The sequence below is a fragment of the Megalops cyprinoides genome, chromosome 2, assembly GCF_013368585.1.
Source record: "Megalops cyprinoides isolate fMegCyp1 chromosome 2, fMegCyp1.pri, whole genome shotgun sequence".
NCBI lineage: Eukaryota > Metazoa > Chordata > Actinopteri > Elopiformes > Megalopidae > Megalops > Megalops cyprinoides.
Genome location: NC_050584.1, coordinates 4,146,688 through 4,167,353, shown reverse-complemented (window position 1 = coordinate 4,167,353; position 20,666 = coordinate 4,146,688). Strand labels below are relative to the sequence as shown.

Genomic DNA, 20,666 nt, shown 5'->3' with positions numbered 1-20,666 from the left:
CTATTATATATCTATATAATAATAAATAAAATAATAATAAAGATATCAAGCACATGTAAATGGCACAAATTACATTTAAATGTGCAATTCTATATGATGAAGTATGACATGATGGTGGTACACAAACACAAGACCCAAAACACATTTACACTAGTCATGCTGAACACATCCATTAAGAACACTGCATACTTGCATCAAAGAACACAAATATTTTTAAAGCCACCATTTTCATAAATCTTTGTAATAATAACACTGGTTTGTTTCCATGAAAGACCCCTTATAAAAATGAACTGTGCATGGAAATACTTAAACAAGAGAAAGCTGCTGTGAACTCAGAGCTCACAGGAGATGGTTACAACACATAAAATAATTCCTAAAAGTGCCTTCTGAGTTGACTTTAAAGGGCTGAAAATAAAACATTATGACCTGTTTTGAGAGGGTATCAGTATTCTATGCTCTCTGCTCAGCCTTGGCAGTCTCCTTTACTCATTATTGTAACAGCATATCTGCAATTCATCATTTGTGGATAATTACCGGAGCCTGCTCTTTGGGTGACTCCACATCCTGTGAAGGAGCCTGCATATGAACAGAAGTGATGCAAATTATGCACAGAGACACATAAAGAGAGAACAATCAGCTTTTCTCTAAGCTGAAATGTCAATGTCCCTGCACCTGGAATCTGCTAGTTCTTTTACTAACAAAAAGTATTTCTCCATCATTGTTTCCCAATCATCATAATTCTGCAGTGAGTAAAGGAACACAATGTAGAAATATTACAGTGGATGGGTTCACACATTGTTTTGTAATCTTGTGTCTTAAAAACAGCCCATGAAACAGAAAATCAAAATAAAACTTTGAAAAGCTTAACAAAATGAAATCAACAACAAAGAAAAGGTGACCTGAATAATTTCATTAGAAAAATCTTATATAAATTTAACCACATAATGTGCTCCTTGAATTCTGGTTTCAAGTATTAACTGAAATTAAGTGTAAACGAAAAATGTGTCAGAAGCAGAAACAGTCACATTTCCCTTACTGCACAAATCAAAATGAAATGAACGCGAAGTCATCAAAATTGTCACCTTTCAGACCCTTAAAATCTGTCTGACATTTTTGACAAAAGACAAAAGTATTTTTTGCCACTGGACCCAAAGCCACCCAAAAGTCATTTACAGATCACGTATGGTTGATAGATGGATAAAAGACTGTGGACTGAACTCCAGTAGTTTGCAGGGTAGTTTGCTCGAGGTGGTGGGGGGGATAGTTACCAGAGCTTCTATGGACGGGGACCCCTTCTCTGCCTCCTTGGCTGGGACAGGTTTCTACATGCAGAGAGAGGTTATTCACACTCACTGTGACCCAATGGAGGGACATCTTTAAGGAACTTAACTGATGAAAGTTACACTTAACAGAGCTTAATACCTCTGAAAATATGTTGGTATAACATACAGGGAAAAATGCCATTCATTCCATGTGAATATTTCAATTATCTTTAAGAAGCTCTGAAAAAAAGTGTGAAGATACCCGATGTCCATATATTACAGCTAAGAAAAAACACCTTTCATTACATTATTTGAGGGTGGCTGTGATTCAACAGCAGCTTGAACTGCTTGACTGCTTTTTCTCAAAGAAATTTAATTGTGTTTTAAAAATGAACTTGTACTACATTCAAGAAACCTCCAACTGCAATTCTGTGTTTTTCCCCAGGAATAAAATTAATGTTATTACATCTGTGTAATGTAATGACTCTGGGGGACTAAGAAGACAAGTTGATCTGTTAGGTGTCATGTGTAGCTGAAGCAAAGCTCATATGGGTGGATTCTTTCACTAATGACTTCTGCATCCCTCATGCCAAAATGACATAAGCCATAATTACCACTGCTTCTTCAGCAGGGGGCTCTTTCTCTGCCTCTGCCAAAGGAAGTTTCTGCATGTGGAAAGGTCAGGGCTGTTATTACAGAGGAAACGAGGAAATCTGCCAAAGGACTGGCTTTGAGCTGACACGTTAGCTTGCCACACACCACCAAGCACAATGGATGACCACTACATAAGCGGTAGAAAATGAATAAAACGATAAACACTACAACCAGCACCAAAATTGAAAGGCTAAGCTTACAAAAACAAACCATGATGCTGCATGATGTGCAGTGGAGATGATGAAGCCACACTCATTGCATGAAGACAAACACCTGAAACGGACCTCACTGCACTCACTTACAAGATGCACAGATAAGCACTGTACTGCCACAATGACACGAGGAGCAGCTGAATACAGCTATGACAGATGAAGTGACTTTACTGAATGCAAGGCAACAGGTGGATGGACAACATAAGTGGGAAGTGTAGGGAGTTGATACGCACCTCCGCAGTCTCAGCCTCCACACTCGTAGGGGGCTCAGTTACCTCAGTCTCAGCAATGTCCTTCAGAGGGGTCAACAACAGGGAAACATTAACATAACACAGGACTAATGACTCCACATGGTGATGTCTGTCAATCCTGAGCATAGTCCTTTAATCATGAGAATGGCAATGCCTCTCCCAAGAGGAGTCCCCCAACAACAAGAGCTTTTATTTTAACTTATTTATTTATACATATATTTATCATTTTGGTTTTGTCTCGTTCAGTTTAGGAAGCATATTAATTGCTATATCTGTTCCACATGTACAATATGGATTTGGTTTACTGTAAAAAATATTAAGCACTGAAGGCTCAAACTCCATGTTGTTCTGTTATGCATACTTATTAATCAAATAAAAATATAATTGAGTAAATACCCTCAGTTTGCAGAATGCTGACATGAAGACTTTTTGTCTTTCTGCTGAGCAACAGAAGTATACCTTATTTTTATACAGCCACATCTAGGTAAAATGTGATTGTGCTAATCAAGGTCTTGAGCTGTGAGTTTCTTGCTTTGTATTCTTTTGGACAGCGTGCCACTGAAGTCCACTTTTCTTGAACTCACCATTTAAGCTCTTTAGAGAATAAAACTTAAATTTTTTGCCTCTGGTGCATTTATGAATGAAGATTTATATGATTTTCGCTCTAGCGTCATTACAAAGCCTCACTGGTATCTGTTATGATACCCCTGAAAAAGCTACTAACCAGGAATTTAAATCGAAATACAAAAATATATGTAGACAATATGCAATTATGTGAGTTGACTAAGACATGGGCCTACGCAAAGCGAATAAAGAAGGTATTAGTTTACATCACTTCACTTTACACACTTGTTTACTTTAAACAACCAAAGTTTAAACACCCTATGGTGGAGATTTGAGAAAATGTACAAGCAAGCTCTTCAGTGAGTGGAAGATCTCTCATCACTAAACTATTTCTCTACACCATTAGTCTTTAACCACCAAACAGTCAGAGATATGAGATGTGGTAAAAGAAATGGAATTTGATTTGATTTCTTGCTAACTGATAAAGTCTGTGAAAGCAGCAGTATCATTTATCACTAGTTCGGTAAAGACAGCTACAGGAGTCAACTCCTTCATTGTAATTAGACAGTAAACCTCTGAAAGCACACAACTACTGCAGAGGAGTAAAATCTAAAATCAACATCCATGGACTTGGTCACAATGAGTCCATTAGTAGATTTCATAAAATAGTAAAGATGCCAAATAGTGTTACAAATTTATGAGTATTACGGTTAGCCTGTTTTCTCCACCTAATGGTTGCCCTGAAATATTGCTGAGCAGTATCCAGCAAATCCTCGTTTTATTAAACCCAATTTTCACTAGATTGCACCATATTTAACAGCACCAGTGCAGACTAAGAAACATCTATTCACTCAGAAAACTTGGTATTTTGACACAGTGTCATGCCATTGATTTTTATGAATTTCTATGATACCTTCTTTGGCAATTCTCAAGTAGCTTTGATGGACTGATTAAGTGATTCATCTAAAAGATCAATAAATGAACAAAATGAAAAGGCAACTCTCCTTCACTACATTAACTCCTCACTGTGAGCAGACACTTTCCCCTGTTTTGAAGGTTCGCTACCAACAGAAACCTCTACTTCCTACTAAACTTTGCAACCCCATAAGGTAGAGGGGTTTTACCTCCCTGAGCTTTTCCGTCAGCAAATAGAAGTAATGAAACTCTGCTCTCTCTCTCTCTCTCTCTCTCTCTCTATATATATATATATATATATATATATATATATATACACATGCCTACATACATCCTGCTGTTTTCTTTGTTCTTTGCCAGATCGTCTCAGTATCTTAGCTGTTTTGTTCCTGCCATTTGTAATCCTGCTCTATTTCTGCATGTTACCGACTCTGCCTGTCCCAGATTTCTCTTTTGCCTGTCCTTTTTGGATGTTGTCTGTTTTCCATTGGATTTTTGGTTACTGACTCTGACTGTGTTTCAGACTTTGATTTTGCTTGTGATTATTGGACTTGTCATTAAAGAATTGCCTTTTCGTACTGCCTGCATCGTTTGTGCCTGGGTCCTTTCCCTGAAAACCCTGACACTGTGTTGATGCACTGAAGTCACATATGCAACTCTGGCACAAAGCAGCTGAACTAGTTCAGAGGGTGTTTTACTCACAAACTGAGAGCACTATGATTAAGCTGACAGCAGAGAAAATGAAAGGGTGCATTTGATGTGCCTATTGCTGCGCTCCCACCCCTTCCGCTGTGCATTTATTTCCTCAGGCTGGGCCTGAATTCACACCCCCAGCAGTAGCACTACCAGTACCATAACAGGCATTGACTGCAGCTGTTTTTGAGAACAGAGCTATACAGTAATACACGCCACGTAGAGAGACAAGCTATGCACACAGGCTTTGTTTTTTTAACTCTATGTGCACACAATACTCTGCTCTGCCGAATAATACTATGAAACTAAGGGAGAGCTTCAACCTGGCAACTGTGATTGGGAGCAGCATCTTGTTCCTTCTGAATCCCACTACTATATCCACACCTATGCTGTTCAACAGTATGTTTATACATCTTTATACAGCTAAATGCCATCATTTGAGGCCTGATTTAATGACTGGTAGAGATGTATGATGAATCATATCTGCCACTTTGAAATATATGTAATATTCTATAAGATAATATTTGAATCACCAGTGAAAAGATGGTTATAGGAAAGGCCTTACAATCTTTCTCCTAAATCCCCTGTACAGTAGAATACACTGTACAACTTGACAAAAAAACTTTACAGTTGGACAAAAATGTGAAATAAAGGTATAAATAAATAAATAAATGTAAAACCTCCTCTATCACAAATCCAAAACAAAACATCTGGAGATACTGACTCATGGAATAATCCCACACAATTATTAAAATGATTAAAATGATCAAAAGACTGTCAAGATTCACCATGAGGGCAATATGTTATTGGTCTATTGACTGGACATCTAAAGATAAAGTTGTTGCCACATGACTACAACCTATACAAACATGTACAATTATGACTATGAAGATCAGGATGATGGCGATGATGCAATTGCAGACTACGATGATGATGATGGTGGTGGTGGTGGCGATCAATATGAGTATGAGGATGATGAACTTGATAATGTTGGTAATGTTGACGAAAATGATAACAGCGATTGCGTCATCAATGTCTTGTGAGACTTACTGCAGCCTTTTCTGCAGGCGGGCTCGAACCTGCAGCACCTGCAGCATCCGCAGAAACATCAGCGCTAGCATCAATGGAGGAGGGCTCCTGGGCCTGGCCCGGTTCAGCCACAGGTTCACAGGTTACCTCCACTTCGGCAGCAGGGGACACAGCCTCTGTATCAGGCTGGTCACAGAACAAGGAAGCATAAGGAGCGTGAACACTCCAAACTGCAAACACAGTCTCCTAAGCACATATCCAGACTTTGGGAGGACACCTGCAACTGAACAGGGTCAATGAACTGCGGCCATATTAGCACAAAAGCAAATGTGCTGCACTGGATTAGCAAAACAGAATTTTGCATATTCACAACGGAAAAAAAATGTGAGAAACCTGAGAAGCACTGCTATTAAAAGTGTTCAAGAAAATCAACGATGGCACCAGTACAGTAACTGTAGCACCTGTAAGAACACTGGTTCAAAAGCACCTGGGAATGAATGTAAATTAAGTAAATGTAAAACAGACTAAAACAAAGCTGCATGAGTAATAATTATAATATATAATAATAATAATAATAATAATAATAATAATAATAATGATAATAATAATAATAATAATAATAATAATAATAATTATTATTATTATTATTGTTATTATTATTATTATTATTATAACAATAATAAAATAAACAAAAAGCTTGAACATTTCTGCAGATTATCTTAAAATAATAGACAAATAATTCCATTGAAAATATAAAAGATTATAATGATTCCAACTCCCTAAATTTTTTATTTGGTCATTACTATGAAGTAAGTCTTCATAGAAATAAAACAATTGAGCCCAGAGGCCATTTCAGGAATAGTCATTTGTAGAAGGGGGGTGATAAAGTCAAATGTTCAACAAGGCTCTTTAATGTAAGTGTTCCCTGTCTGTTTTAATGCTGTTATCTCTATTGCATCTCCAGTTCCTTCAGTATTAAGGTCTTTACACATACAGGGCAACATGAAAAAATGATGCGAAACTGCAAAAAAAATCATAACGACAAATCACGCTGTATGTGTAAAGACCTTTAGCAGTGCTCATGCTCTCCATTTTGTCTGTACATAAACCCATGATGACATAATAATAACTAGAGAACTGTTGATTAAAAACAATATTTTCAAATTAAGGGAAAGGAAAAACACAGCAATGCAATAAATAAAATCAACATTTCTCAAAACCTCACCAAAGACATAGTGCAAACAATGTTTCTGCAATAAAAAGCATATCCAGAGTAGAGGCACATAAAAAGCACAATGGAATATTATTTGTGTCTGGGTACTTTGCACAAAAATCACAAACTGCAGTCATAAACACAGCACACGATCACTAAAATACCATCTGAAATTGTGTCATGTTACCATTAGGTATTAATGACTACTACAGGCACTATACCTATCTATGTACAATGTAAAATAATGTTTCTTTGATGGTTCATCATTAGACAACACATTTACACTATAATAAAAGAGAAAATATTTTTAAGCCCTATATGTGTTATTGGTATGATGGTCTTAAGGACTTCTGGTATGTGTGTAAGCTTGTGTAAAATGGAAAATATATAATGACAATACCAACAATGTATTTTAGATGTACATTTTTTGAAGACATAAAGTGAGAATATCACAAACAGAAAAAGGACATTACAAAAAACAACAAACAACCAACAAAAAAGGAGAAAAGTACATGGGTTCTGGTTATGTAAAAAAATACATAGTATAAAATTAAAAAACAATACACAGACACATGAAACAAACAATAGTTTTAAATATAGTCCACGGGTACAAAACCACATGTGTAGAAACAGAATCCTATGCCATTGCATTATACTGAACATTGTACTCTTCACCTTCATATTGTGACGGGACCAGAGGTGAGGCACAGGGGTGTGCAATAAAATGACTGATCAAATATAATGTAATGTGAAAAAAGGACTGTAGGACTTTTAGTGTGACAGTGTGCACTGCATACCGCAATGGCACAAAACAATAAAAAAAGAAAATAAGAAAACAAATCCTAACTCCGTTTAGGGCCTACCAGCATTTCCCTCAGTCCCTCTCTGTTACTAGCCAGCTAAGCTGGTAGTGAGTGCAGCCAACAAATCCAAATCAGCAGGCAAGAGCACAGTCAAACACAATCCAGGATCAAACACCAATGCAGTACAAAATAAGGTATTCGGTACACAGATTCAATTGTCAGCTCAGTCCAAACACTACTCATTCCCTCCACACGTTTTTTCTTTCTCCTCCTCCTCCTCCTCCTCTCCACACTCATAGCACCCTTCCACTAACACTCCCCTGACCCCGTTACAATATTAGTAATCACATTAAGATTTATATGTAATTATGGTACGGTGCTAATGTTGTTTCTCATGTGCTTCACTCACCATCATATCAAACACACTCTGGTTTGAGTCTGCTGTAAACACGGAGGTCCCTGTGTCCAGCTTTGTGCGAAGGGAAAGAGTTAAAAGACAGTAGGAAACAAGTTAAAAGGCAACATTCCACAGATTCTGTATACCTTTCACATCTAAGCAAGCCTTTTTACCAAATGCCAAGCTTTAAGCAAAGCTGAAACACAGTGTTCCCACAAGCAGTAATACTGTATCCTACTGAAAAAAAAAACTCTTAGAAACAGAATTTTGGGGATTATTTGCAAAGGAATTTTGTTGGAGTATATGGCTTAGTTACAAACACAACTTATATAATGTATCACCGGCCATGGAGTAATCAATCTAACCTTATAACTTAGTATGAATATATATAACATAATGTGAATATATGATATCAAATCTTTCTGAATTCAGCCATTATCATCGAATTGTCCATAAATTTAGAAAAAAAAAATAACATGGCTGTTAATCTGAGATTTGAAATAAGCAGAATCATGACAGAATGTAAACCAGCTCATTCTTTAGATCTGACAAACAGCCAAGCTCCAAACATTTTAATCATAATCATTTTAATCAGTGCTTGTTGAAACTTCTGGGGCAATAACTTACTTGATAAGTAAGTTACTTATCAAGTAAGATACTTGATAAGTTTCAAGTATCTCTGACAACACTAGACTGTCATACATGAAACTGTTTTTTCCTTCCCTGCATTAAAGTTGTACCCTTGTTAGCCCTTGTAAACAATTTCATATGGGGTTGTGTTTGGGGAGATTATTATATTATTATTATAGATTATTATTACTATTATTATTGTAGACGTGTTATCTGAGTGACTGCACAGTGATTTTCAGCTAAAACAACTGAGAAACTGAGATAACAACTGAGATAAGTGTTATGGCACCTTCACTGAAACATATCGTTGCTCCTTTCTGTCATTAGTGCTCCAAGTCTGTTGATCCCACTTTCATAAAATTGTACAAAGTGCAGTGTGTGTGTGTGTGTGAGAATTAAAGCACAAGTCTTGGGTGGATCTTTCATAAATATTTCAATATTGCTAATATGGGTGAGATACAACAGGAAAGATAATCTTTGCAAAAATCCAAGAAGAGCTGCCATTGGTTTTGTTACACAGTTTTAGCATTTTCTAGGCAATCAATTAGCAGAATCCTGCACTTAGACATACCATTGTCTTACTCTGAATAAGTAAATCTAATCATTACCTTCTCTAATTTTAGTCATGTTGTCAGTTTTTTTCTCATTCAGGGCTAGTCTACCTTGATGTTGTCATGACCACCTTGAAATGTTTGGTATGGCCCTATAAAAACTGGGACTAGTTAAGAGAGATAATGTAAATATCCTGGAATAAATGTTAGTAAGGGAGCAATATGTTGTCAGTTTTATAAGACCATACACATAGAGGTGAAACTGTGCTAAGCAAGAGTTCTGTGAAAGTGAAGAAGCCCTTGTAATGCAATGTAATGTAACCCCATCATGTACAAGATACATGATATACACAATAGTTTATATCATGTATGTATCAATACTATAGTCGTAAAAGGATAGTTAAGGATGAGATAAGTATAAAAAATAAGGACCGAGTTATGGTTTATGATAACAAAGTTATTGCTGATACCCTAAATAGCTACCTTGTGGAGAGTTTCATTAGTAAAGTGTTTTCACATATGCCCTCAGGTGCGTTCAATTCTCAGTCTTATGGAGGAAATTGAATTAAGTGATGCAAAAGTACTAGATAAACTCCAAACACTTAAAACAAATAAGGCAGTAGGCCCTGATGGAATATACATCCAAGAGTTCTCAGGGAACTAGTAGAAGTGGTTTACAAGCCTCTGACAGTTATTTTTAAACAATCTCTCAGAACTGGAGAAATACCAGATGACTGGAAACATGGCAGTGTATTACCTATCTATAAGAAAGGTGACTGGACTGATCCAGGAAATTATAGGCCCGTCAGCTTAACTTGTATCACATGTAAATTATTGGAATCCATTATTAGGGATAATTTGGAAATATACCTTGAACAAAATGGTATCTGAAATGATAGCCAGCATGGTTTTCGCAGAGGGAGGCCATGCTTAACAAACCTCCTGGACTTTTTTGAGGAAGCTACAGTGTGTTTAGACTCAAAACAGGCTTTTGATATTATCAATTTGGATTTTCAAAATGCATTTGACAAAGTACCACATGAGAGGCTCATAGTGAAAATGAAATCTGCATGGATTACAGGAGCTATCACTGAGTGGGTTCGAAGTTGGTTATCTAATAGAAAGCAGACTGTAACTGTGGGAGGTATTGTATCAGAGCAGGGTCTTGCAGGGATTGGTATTGGGGCCTTTGCTATTCCTTATATACATAATGGATCTTGATGCAGAGGTTAGCAGTAAAAGAGTAAAATTTGCAGATGATACGAAACTAGGTGGGTCTAGCCAACAGTATAGAATCAACTAAGGTAATACAGGACGACCTAAACAGCATCCAAAAGTGGGCAGATACCTGGCAGATGACATTCAATTTAACTAAATGTAAAGTCTTGCATGTTGGAAATAGGAACCTTAGACAAGACTACTTTATGGGGGGAAAAAAACTAGAATGTGCTCAATTTGAAAAAGACTTGGGAGCAATAGTTGACCCAAGCTTAACAGGATCTAGGCAGTGTGCTGTAGCAGTAAAAAAGGCCAACAGGATGATGGGATATATAGCTAAAAGTATTGATTATAAATCTAAAGAGGTTATATTGAAATTATACAATGCTTTAGTCAGACCTCACTTCAAATATTGTGTGCAGTTCAGGGCACCACGCTATAAAACAGATATTGAGGCTCTTGAAAAAGTTCAAAGAAGGCCAACTAAATTAGTTCATGGCATGAAATATAAAAGGTATGAGGAAAAACTCAAGTTACTTAACCTATTTAGACTTAGCAAGAGGATACTTAGGGGTGATCTAATAGAGGTTTTTAAATTTATAAAAGGACTCAATAAGGTTAACTATAATAGATTTTTTTTAAGGTAAGTTCAGTCTGTAGAACAAGGTGACATAAATGGAAACTAGTGAAGAGTAAGTTCCTCACTGACATAAGGAAGTATTATTTTACACAAAGAGTTATCAATACATGGAATAGATTGCCAGGGCATGTAGTTGACGCTGAGACCATTGCTGTGTTCAAGTTCAGACTTGATGCAGTTTTGGATTCTCTTTAATTGAAATGGTGATCTTAGTTGGGCGAATGGCCTGTTCTCATCATAATATGTTCTTATATTGCCCTGTCCTACAAAAAATGGGTCACTGTATTAATTATTAATTAATTAATTAATTATTAATATTACAGTAAATTGACCTGTTCTATGGATATTTTTGCAAGGGCATAGTGTTATGTGTTCTTGGGACCGGTTGATTCATTTCCTCATGGTTTTGTTTCTGTGTCTTTTTTTGTTTTGTCTTCTTAGGAGAACTCCTTTTCCTTTTGTCTTTTTCTGATCATATAGTAACAGCACTTCATGTGACTGACAGTCTAATAATGATTTCTCTGCGTTGGCAGTACACGGAAAAAGTTTGGCAGGTGTGTTTACCTGAGAAAATCCATTAAAAGAATTGTTGGACACCTACATTGAATCAGAAAGAAACAATTAACATGTTGAGCTCAGACTAAAGGCTTCTTGAAATATGTGGCAATTGTGTAACAACAGTTATTGCTTATGTAAATGCATTTTTAACAGATAAAAATAAAAACAACAAAAACAAATGAAAGAAACAGGTGGACAGAATGGCAAGGAGTCTGGGCACTGGTAATACAAAGACAATTGAAGGTTTTTCATTGTAGGGAAAAGGGGGGGGGGGCACCTGCCGTGGTCTGCTCTATGCTATGCTCAGCTACGCTACATAAGGGAATAAATTAGATACCTCTTCCTTTTCTGCATCTACTCCTTGGTATAACAGTCCGTATCTCCTGTTTGCAATCTCATCTTCAGACATCTTCCTGGAGTTTTGCATGTCAAAGTGTGCGCCCGTGCTCACAGAGTGATCTTCATTTGCACCCCTGGGGGCATCTTGCTCCCCACTCAGGGCCGTGAAAGGTTCCTCGCTTTGGCTGCTGTCTCCCCAGCCGGTGACGAAATCCCCCTGGCCATTGTTGGAGAAGAAGCCACTGCTGCCACTGACCTCCTGCCAAGGGCTGTTTCTGCCCTTCCTCTCTGCAGTAGGGTCAGGGAACGCTGACCATTGAGCCAAGCCCTTGGACTGCCCCTCTGAGCTGCCAGAAAATCCCCAATCCTCATTGCTTACTACTGGCTCCCAAATATCTGACCATATCTGATTATTTTCACTGGCAAAAGGATCTGCGAACCACCCTCCCTTAAATGCTGTCTCCTCAGTGTCTGCAGATAGATCACACCCAGTATCAACCACATACAAATCTATCGTCAGTCTGCTCATGGTGCACCCCCTGCTGGCCAGAGCAGCTACTCTGTAGGATACTGAATGCATTAGGAGTCTGGTATGGGTCACCTATGCTTTGCTCCACTGGGCATAAGATGCTAAATGGATCTTCAGTTGTAGCATCATCTGATATGGGCTTAGCTAACCTCACCACTGGATGCTTGCTCTCAAATATCACATTAGTTGCTTGGGCCTGCTCCTGCAAAGGGGTCATTTGGTCACCTCTAGCCAAAGCTGTGTGGCTGCCTTGGCCCACACTTTTGCTGATGCCCAGCTTTTCTGACTCTGGCTTTGTACTCAACCCTATAATGTCCTGAGGTGTAGGCTCTTCTTTTGAAGATGTTGAAGAGCTAGCTAACCTGGTCTTCTGCTGCAGGTCCACCACCAGTTCTTCCACAGCCTTCTTTTCAGAGATTGAGCTGTTTATTTCAGCCTGGCCTGAAAGGGTGTTCTCACTTCCCCCATCCTGTGATATCCACAGCTCATGGTCCCTCCATTCTGAGGGACGTTGATTCATCTGCCTGAGCTTGTGCCGTCCAACTTTCTGCTCCCCCCCCATTCTGACTCCTCTACCTCTTGCTACACCTCACAATCCCCTACAGCACAGGGATCATGGTCTGGTTTGGGATCAGGACACTGGTTGGGTTTCCAGCTCCTAACCTCTGCTCCAGCAGCATCTCCCTGGGACTGCGCTGTCTCTTCCACCCCGCTGCTGGCCGGTGGCCAGTCCTGCCCCTCCTTCTCCTGCCTCCCAGAGCAAAACAGGCTAGCTTCTCGCGTGGGGCCTTGCTCTCCCTGGTCAGGTGTGGGAAGGGGCAGAAGATCCGACTCTCCTGTCTCAGGGCTGTTCTCCTGAATGACCACGGGGGAGCCAAAGTCAGCTGCCCAGCCAGGACTGGAACCCCCGCTGACCTCCGGCTTGGAGTGCAAGTCTCTGATACCATCAGCACTGTGACTCTCAGTGCCCTCCTCCCCAGCCAGGTTACAGAGAGAGAGAGAGTTGGGCTTTAGGCCAGCAGATAAAAGAAAAGTGAATAAGAAACAAAGCCATTTACAATGAGACACAGAATAGAAAAGAGGAAAAGGTAAAAATTAGAACCAAATTGTTAAGAAGGGACAGACTGACAGAGAATGACCCGTGGAGCTGTATCCAGTTAACAGTAAATGTTTGACAAGTATCTACTGACACATGTGTTATGATCCTGTGAATGAGACAAAGCAATGCAAAGACTGACAAGCGTCAGCTAGCCTGCTCAATTAATGGCAAAGTTTCTGGCAAATCACAAATGGAGGCTTTGGTAAGGGCCTTTCATGGTGCATAGTGTCAACATCCTATAGGTTAAGTGCATACGAAACCAGGTTCTCTATTCTCCTAATATTTGTCAGTCATTCTCTTTCTTTGTGTTCTAGTTGTGTGTACACTTCCTTTTACAGTGAGTCAGACCTATACAGCCATGTTCCTTCCACACTTATGGTGCCTACATGTATTGTTATGGAATTTGTTAGTCTCCAACCTCCACTCTAGTGAACTGTATAAGGAACTGAAAATAGAGCACTGAAATTATTGGTGCCAGAGCTACAAAAGCCGGCTTTCAGGTGATATTTCTCTCCCAGTCTTGCAAACCTAACAACTTACAGTCCTGTCTGCGGTCTTAAGATTGAAACTGCCATGGAGTTGTTACTTACAGGCTGTGGAGGACCAGCACTTGTCTGGAAGGAAACAAATACATGAATACAATACACAATAAAATGCACTGGCAATCATAAAATAACCATGCAAACACTTCAGATCATTCTTTGAAAAAGCATAAACAACAAATGCACGCCTACAAACTGGACAATATCAGTGTCACTGAACTGGCAATGACAGAATTTCTGTAAACGCACAGTACAGCTTATTTGATGAAGCAGGCTGTAATTTTATTGGTTGTTTGCAAAAGTGCAAAGTAATAACAATCAATCCAAACAATATCTCTTTTCAAGTTCAGGAGTCATGCATTCATTACAGTGTGGTAACAAGATCATGACCTCTAATATAAAGCACTGTCATACAGGTATGGTTCCCGAAGAGAGACAGCTATGTTTTTTTTCCTGTATATTCTGGGGGTTTCAACCTTGCATATCCTAAAAAAGCCACATAACCCAGCAATTTCAGTTTTGATTTGAATAAAATGGGCTGGTAACTGCTGCAGACTGGCTGATGTTTCTATTGAGAGCAAACTAGACTTCCTTTTCCTTTTGCCTTAGTATTGCCTAATTGTGAGCATTTGATTCTTCCAGGCCAATTTACTGTGAAATGTATCGACATACATTTATAGGAGTCCACATTGACTGGTGGCTCATTTTTAGTGCAGCAGTCACACAATGAAAATGCAGAGGCCTGATCTGATACCACTCAGACAGTAATTGTCTAGATAATCTGCCAAAGAAAGCACAGAATATGGCACAGTGTTGCCACATAACAGCAAAAAAAGCCCCTCCACATGTGACCACCCCAGTTTTGTGAGTACTTCAGGCCCAGATAAAGTCAGCATAATCACAGAGGAGGGGCACCTTTGGCTGACAGTGGACTTTGTGAGGCTCCTCCACATGGCAACAAAAAGAGGACATTGATAACTCATTGAACAGACAACACATCTTACCGTCCATAAGTCCCAAGGCAGTGTCTGCACATATAAAAAATGACAGAATACTGAATTGCCAGAGGTATTTCTAGAACATTTGTCAATAACAGGCCTATTAGCATAGTAATGATATTCTGAAAAATGATAACTACTAGAATGAGTAAAAGACTGTTGTCCCTAATGTCCTTATTGATGGTGTGTAGATGAGTACACTCTCTTTATATAAAAAAATGCTTCACTTATTGGAGGTCTTTCATTATGTTAGCTAACTCTCCTCAATTATCATGCAGAATGATGTTTGTTACAATATTACTGGATTCAATCTACCTTTATTTATTTTGTCTATACTCTTCTGTATGGTTTTGTTAGAAAATGTATAGCTCCTATCTGTAAAACGTGTCAAACTAAGCTCCTCTGAGTAACTCCTCACCAGCATATAAAGAGAGAATGCATTCTGAATGGCCTGATTCAAAATGACTTCACTTTTGGTAGCTACAAAGCTACCAGCAAATAGTATTTAAGCAAATAGTATTTAAATACCAGCAAAGAGTATTTAAATATGCATGAAATTCAAAAATGTGTGATTGATGTGGAAGCAAAAAAGAACCTGGGACATGGGTGACTGCCCAATGGGTGTGGTGGAGTCCGGCTTGAATGGGTCGAAGTCCAGATCCAAGAGGGACTCACCAGCCTTTTGGGTCTGTGGGAGAAAACACAAGGATTTCAATCCAAAATTCACAACATTACACTCACATTCACATGACATTAAACCGGCTGCACTGTCTCTTTTTACTGCTAGACAGTTGCGGGAGAAAGTTTCCAGCCTTGTGAACCAAACAATCTGATTGGTTCGTTAGAAAGATGTAAAGGAAGACATTATTAGTCCCTTCCTTCAATACCACTTCTTTTTAGGCATAAAATCGGAGGGTGTGGGATACTCTGATGCTGTTAATTTGAATTGAACAGATGTTCCATTGGTATGACTTGGACACTGTGAGAAGCTGCCCCCCAACAGAAGTAAAATGATTTAAAAATGTGTAATAATTGTTTTATACTGCTAATGTACAATGGAGAAATGTGATAATGTGTAACAGAGAAACCCCTTGTCATACAATTCAAACTTACAAATAAATTGCATAAGTTTCAGCTTCACCCTGCAACTGTAATTATCTTTAACTGTAATAGTGATAATTGTTTGTGTCTCACCAGCCATTGGTTAACTAGCCACACCTACCTGATTGAAAGCTAAAGATAACTAGCCACATCTACCTGATTGAAAGATGTGAAAGGGTGGGGTGAGGTCACAGTTTTTTCAGAAGTTGGTTTAGTGGAAGCTGTGTGTAAGATGGTAGCTTGTTTTGTTTTGTTGCTAAAATAAATTATTCGATTTTAGTAGATGTTTTCTCCTTTTGCGTTTTGTGTACTGCTGTAAGATCAAAAATTGATGGCGAACAGGAGGCATGCATCAAAGTTTCCACTTCAATTGTAATCGTGCTTGAACTGCGCTCCAGGCTTATGTTGAGGGAATAAATTCCTTTTGCCTGAGACAAGCATTTCGTACACCTCACTGCTGCAGCCTCCCTCTGAGTCCCATCACAGACACTTTCTCCAGTCCAATCGCCCTACTTCACCTGTGTCTTATCAGTTCTCACCAGCCACTACAGCGGGGGGACAGAGCTCAAATTCACTTACAGCATGACCTGCTGATCATAACTCATTCAGCATCGCACCTGGCTCAAGTGCCTACCAACAGTAAATCAGTTTCAATTTAGTAATCAGGCTATGCAGACCAATGTTTTAATGTTACTGGATGATGCCATACTTGTCACACACATCGCATCCCTTGCTGAACAAGTGTTTAGGGTTTTCCGTGTCTCCCACTCTACCCAAACCTGACTCCCAAATTCCTTCAGCATTATGTGGAAGCGGGCAGGCGACTAGTCCTGTAACTGGAACTGAATTCAAATCTCTTCTTAACCATATAATCACTTTCAAGACTGCTTTATAATGGTAGGTTGAGCCCGAGGATGTATCAGAATGAGTACTGAAGTTGTGAATCTCATACACAGATAAGTGGAAAACTCTACATCCCACAGGGCACAGCAACATATACAGCAGAGCACAGATGAATACTGACAAACAAATGCAGTGGTGTAGTACTAAGAAGTTTCCCTCATTATTAAACATGTTTTGTAAACGTAGTAGCCAGCTACTGATCTTCAACTTGTTTGTTGCAATATGTTGTTCCTAAATATGTCTATAACCAAATTAATAATTGCACCAAATGATAATTTATTCAGTTATTTATGGTCATTGTACAGCAATGGTGATGACGACCCTGCAAATACTACTGTGACTGACTATGGCTGTGATAAGACTTGTCTGTTCCTTATGTGTTTCCTTCATTGTGGTGTGATAATGACACCTGCCATTCAAAATAAACCTTGAAGTTAGAAGTAAAGCATAGGCATGCCTGTTGAAAAGAATAGTACAAAACAATTGTATTTGAATGCGATTGCAAAATGTACATGATAATAGCAAGAGATCCCAGCTCCTCACCTTAAACTACAATATCTAAAACCCTGGAACGTGCAGTACTTAACCAACTATCCCCTTTTCTTCTCAGGAACAACCTTTTGGACCCCCATCAGTCAGGTTTCAGAGCTGGCCACTCAACAGAAACCGCACTCCTGGACATGACAGAGGCTCTCCACACTGCTAGAGCCTCCAACTTGTCATCTGTCCTGATCCTCCTCGACCTCTCCACTGCTTTCGACACAGTCAACCACCAGACACTAATATCAAAGCTGTCTGAGATGGGCATCTCTGGAACCGCCCTCTCCTGGTTCAAGTCCTAGCTGACTGGTAGATCCTCCCAGATCTGCTGGAAAGGCTCCACCTCTGCACCCACCTCCGTCACTACAGGAGTTCCACAGGGTTCAGTACTGGGACCCCTACTCTTCTCAATTTATATCAAATCTCTTGGCTCAGTTATCAAATCACATGGCTTCTCCTATCACTGTTACGCTGACGACATCCAACTCTTTTTCTCTTTCCCTCCCTCTACCTCCCAGGTCAACGAAAGAATCTCTGCATGCCTGGCTGACATCTCCAAATGGATGTCATCCCACCATCTAAAGTTGAACCTCAGAAAAACAGAACTGCTCTTCATCCCAGCCGGCCCTTCCCCCCTGCATGACCTCTCCATCACCGTCGATGGCACCACAATACCATCCTCTCCAGCTCCTTCACCCCATTCCTTCAGACGGGGCCTGAAGACGCACCTCTTCAGACTCTACCTGGACTGACCCAGCACACAATTGCTGAATTTGATTCCAACACAGATAAAATTCTGTTTCCCAGACTTCCAGTATAATGCTTTAAAAGGCAGACTAGATGGGTATATGTCAGCCACCAAGCTGCACATGGATACTGCCTGTTAGAATCTCCAACCTGAGCTCCAATCTGAGCTCTTGCAGGAAATTGTCAAGCCACATGTGGTTAAATAAAATATTAGGATTTGAGGGAGAAGTTTAATCTTTCTGGGCAGTGCTGTCACAGCAACCATACATGATTACTCACATACTGAACAGGTACAACCATATGGTAATTATTACTATTCATTAAAGCACATAAAATAAGATAAAATAAGATAACACTTTATTGATCCCCAGCTGGGGAAATTTGGGTGTTGACAGCAACACAAACACAGGCGATGAAGTACAGATAAAAAATAAAAAATACAACAGAAATACAATACAACAAAAAATACAATAAAAATACAGTGCAATAAATATAATATGCTATAGTGTGTAATGTAGTAATAAACAATAAACAATAAAAAACAACAAATAAGCAAATAGCTGTACATGTAGTGCAAAAAAAGTGAGCAGTAAACAATGAGCAGAAAAACAGGTTCAGGTATTTACATGTAGTGCAAAATGGCATGATAGATTGGGGGGGGGGGGGGGGGACTAGGGAAAAAGGCATTGGCTGGGGGTCTTAGATGCTGTCAGCACAAAGGAGCGCCTAAATCGCTCCATCTTGCACTTGGGGAAGGTGAGCCTGTGGCTGAAGGTGCCCCCCATCTGCCACAGCTCATCATAGAGGGGATGGGAGGGGTTGCCAAGGATGGTCCTGATTCCTTCCTTCCTGCGCAAGTGCAGAGGTTGTCATGGTGAGATGTGCCTAGTATACGACTGGCAATAAGAACTAGCAAAAAATAAATGAGCAAACAAAACATCATTGTTTCAGTATCTATCAAGATCTACTTAACTCCACCAATTGTAATATCCCATTAATCTGCAGCAATGTTGTTTGAGAATTCAACCAGATGTGACTACTAGCCCAGCTCCACCTGTGGAATGGCTTCATGGAAGTTCTGCTTTGGCCTAGATGGCTCATGTTATCATTGCTTCCCTTGATTTCTGTGGTCTGAGGATATATAAATACTAAACAACATAACAGAATATCCCATCATACAGTTGCACCTTGCAGGGCTATTACTCCTACACAAACAATATGTGAACAGACAATGGCTAAAACTGAAAACATTCCCTGCCAGAGACTCAGTTCAACAGAGAATCTACAAGTAAGGCCACAGACCACACAGGCCTGCTGTTTTGTGTTGGGTAGGAAAAGAAAACAGCATGTGGACAAAGTGTGTTTTTGAACAGCAGCAGCCAGTGAAGCTTAGCAAATAAAAAAGCAGTCCCATCCTCCCAAGTGAGGACAGTGACATGCAGACAGCAGGTCCCACATCCTTTTCAGAGCCCTCATCCCAACCCAAACTGTAGCCATATGAGCTTCCCTCATTTGCAGCTGAATAACTTGGCCATTTTCTATGTTTGTTTTGCCAAGCACTTGCAGCTTGTTCAATGTACCACATATATTACTGGTAAATTTATAATTGGCTTTGCAATAGTGGTGCAAGGTCTACCTATATGTTTGCATCACCAGCAGATCTCTCATTTACTTCAAAAAGAACGTCAGTTCAGCTGTGTTCACCATCTCGGTCATTTCAGGGCATAGAACAATTTTTCAGCTCAAATGACTACACAGACAACAAATTCCAGGATTATTGAAAGCATTGGTAAAATAACTGAAATATGCAGTGATTTATTATTAGCTACTGTATTTGACTTAAATCACTTAAAATGTGTATACTTATGCATGATTATTTTTTATTGATTTTAGATTGCTTTGTGATATATAGTTATTTTTTTTTCAGTATGTATGTAGACAGTTATTGTTTTCCAGATAAGACAACACTTATTTATCTTTCAAACTTCTGAACATATTTTCACTTAGCATTCATTTTCTTTTACATTACAAAGCACTGTATATCATTCTGGATAAGAGGGTCTGTTGGGTGTAGAAAAAATATAAAAGTAACAAATATACCCACATCTTGTACATCATTCTGGGTAAGAAAGTCTGCTGGATGTCAAAAAATGTACATGTAAATGATCATCTACATCCTCAAGTGGAGGAGGAGAGGACACCGCACACCGCTCCCGGCCATCTGCACTCTCTCTGTAATAAAATGAATGAAGTCAATCTACTCTTATGGACCAATAAA

General features: G+C 39.2%; 1 protein-coding gene across 1 annotated transcript in view; it reads right to left on the bottom strand.

The window, feature by feature from the left end:
• The window catches only part of LOC118773760 (amphiphysin-like), a 109,238-nt gene that overhangs the window by 22,483 nt on the left and 66,089 nt on the right, over positions 1–20,666 (bottom strand). The window contains exons 12-21 of the mRNA XM_036522834.1: positions 15,693–15,785; positions 15,104–15,127; positions 14,148–14,171; positions 11,597–11,629; positions 8,006–8,065; positions 5,602–5,766; positions 2,362–2,421; positions 1,877–1,927; positions 1,269–1,322; positions 535–576 (exon numbers count right to left, since the gene is read on the bottom strand). Coding sequence (XP_036378727.1) covers positions 535–576; positions 1,269–1,322; positions 1,877–1,927; positions 2,362–2,421; positions 5,602–5,766; positions 8,006–8,065; positions 11,597–11,629; positions 14,148–14,171; positions 15,104–15,127; positions 15,693–15,785 — 606 coding nt within the window. The remainder of the gene's footprint in view (positions 1–534; positions 577–1,268; positions 1,323–1,876; positions 1,928–2,361; positions 2,422–5,601; positions 5,767–8,005; positions 8,066–11,596; positions 11,630–14,147; positions 14,172–15,103; positions 15,128–15,692; positions 15,786–20,666) is intronic.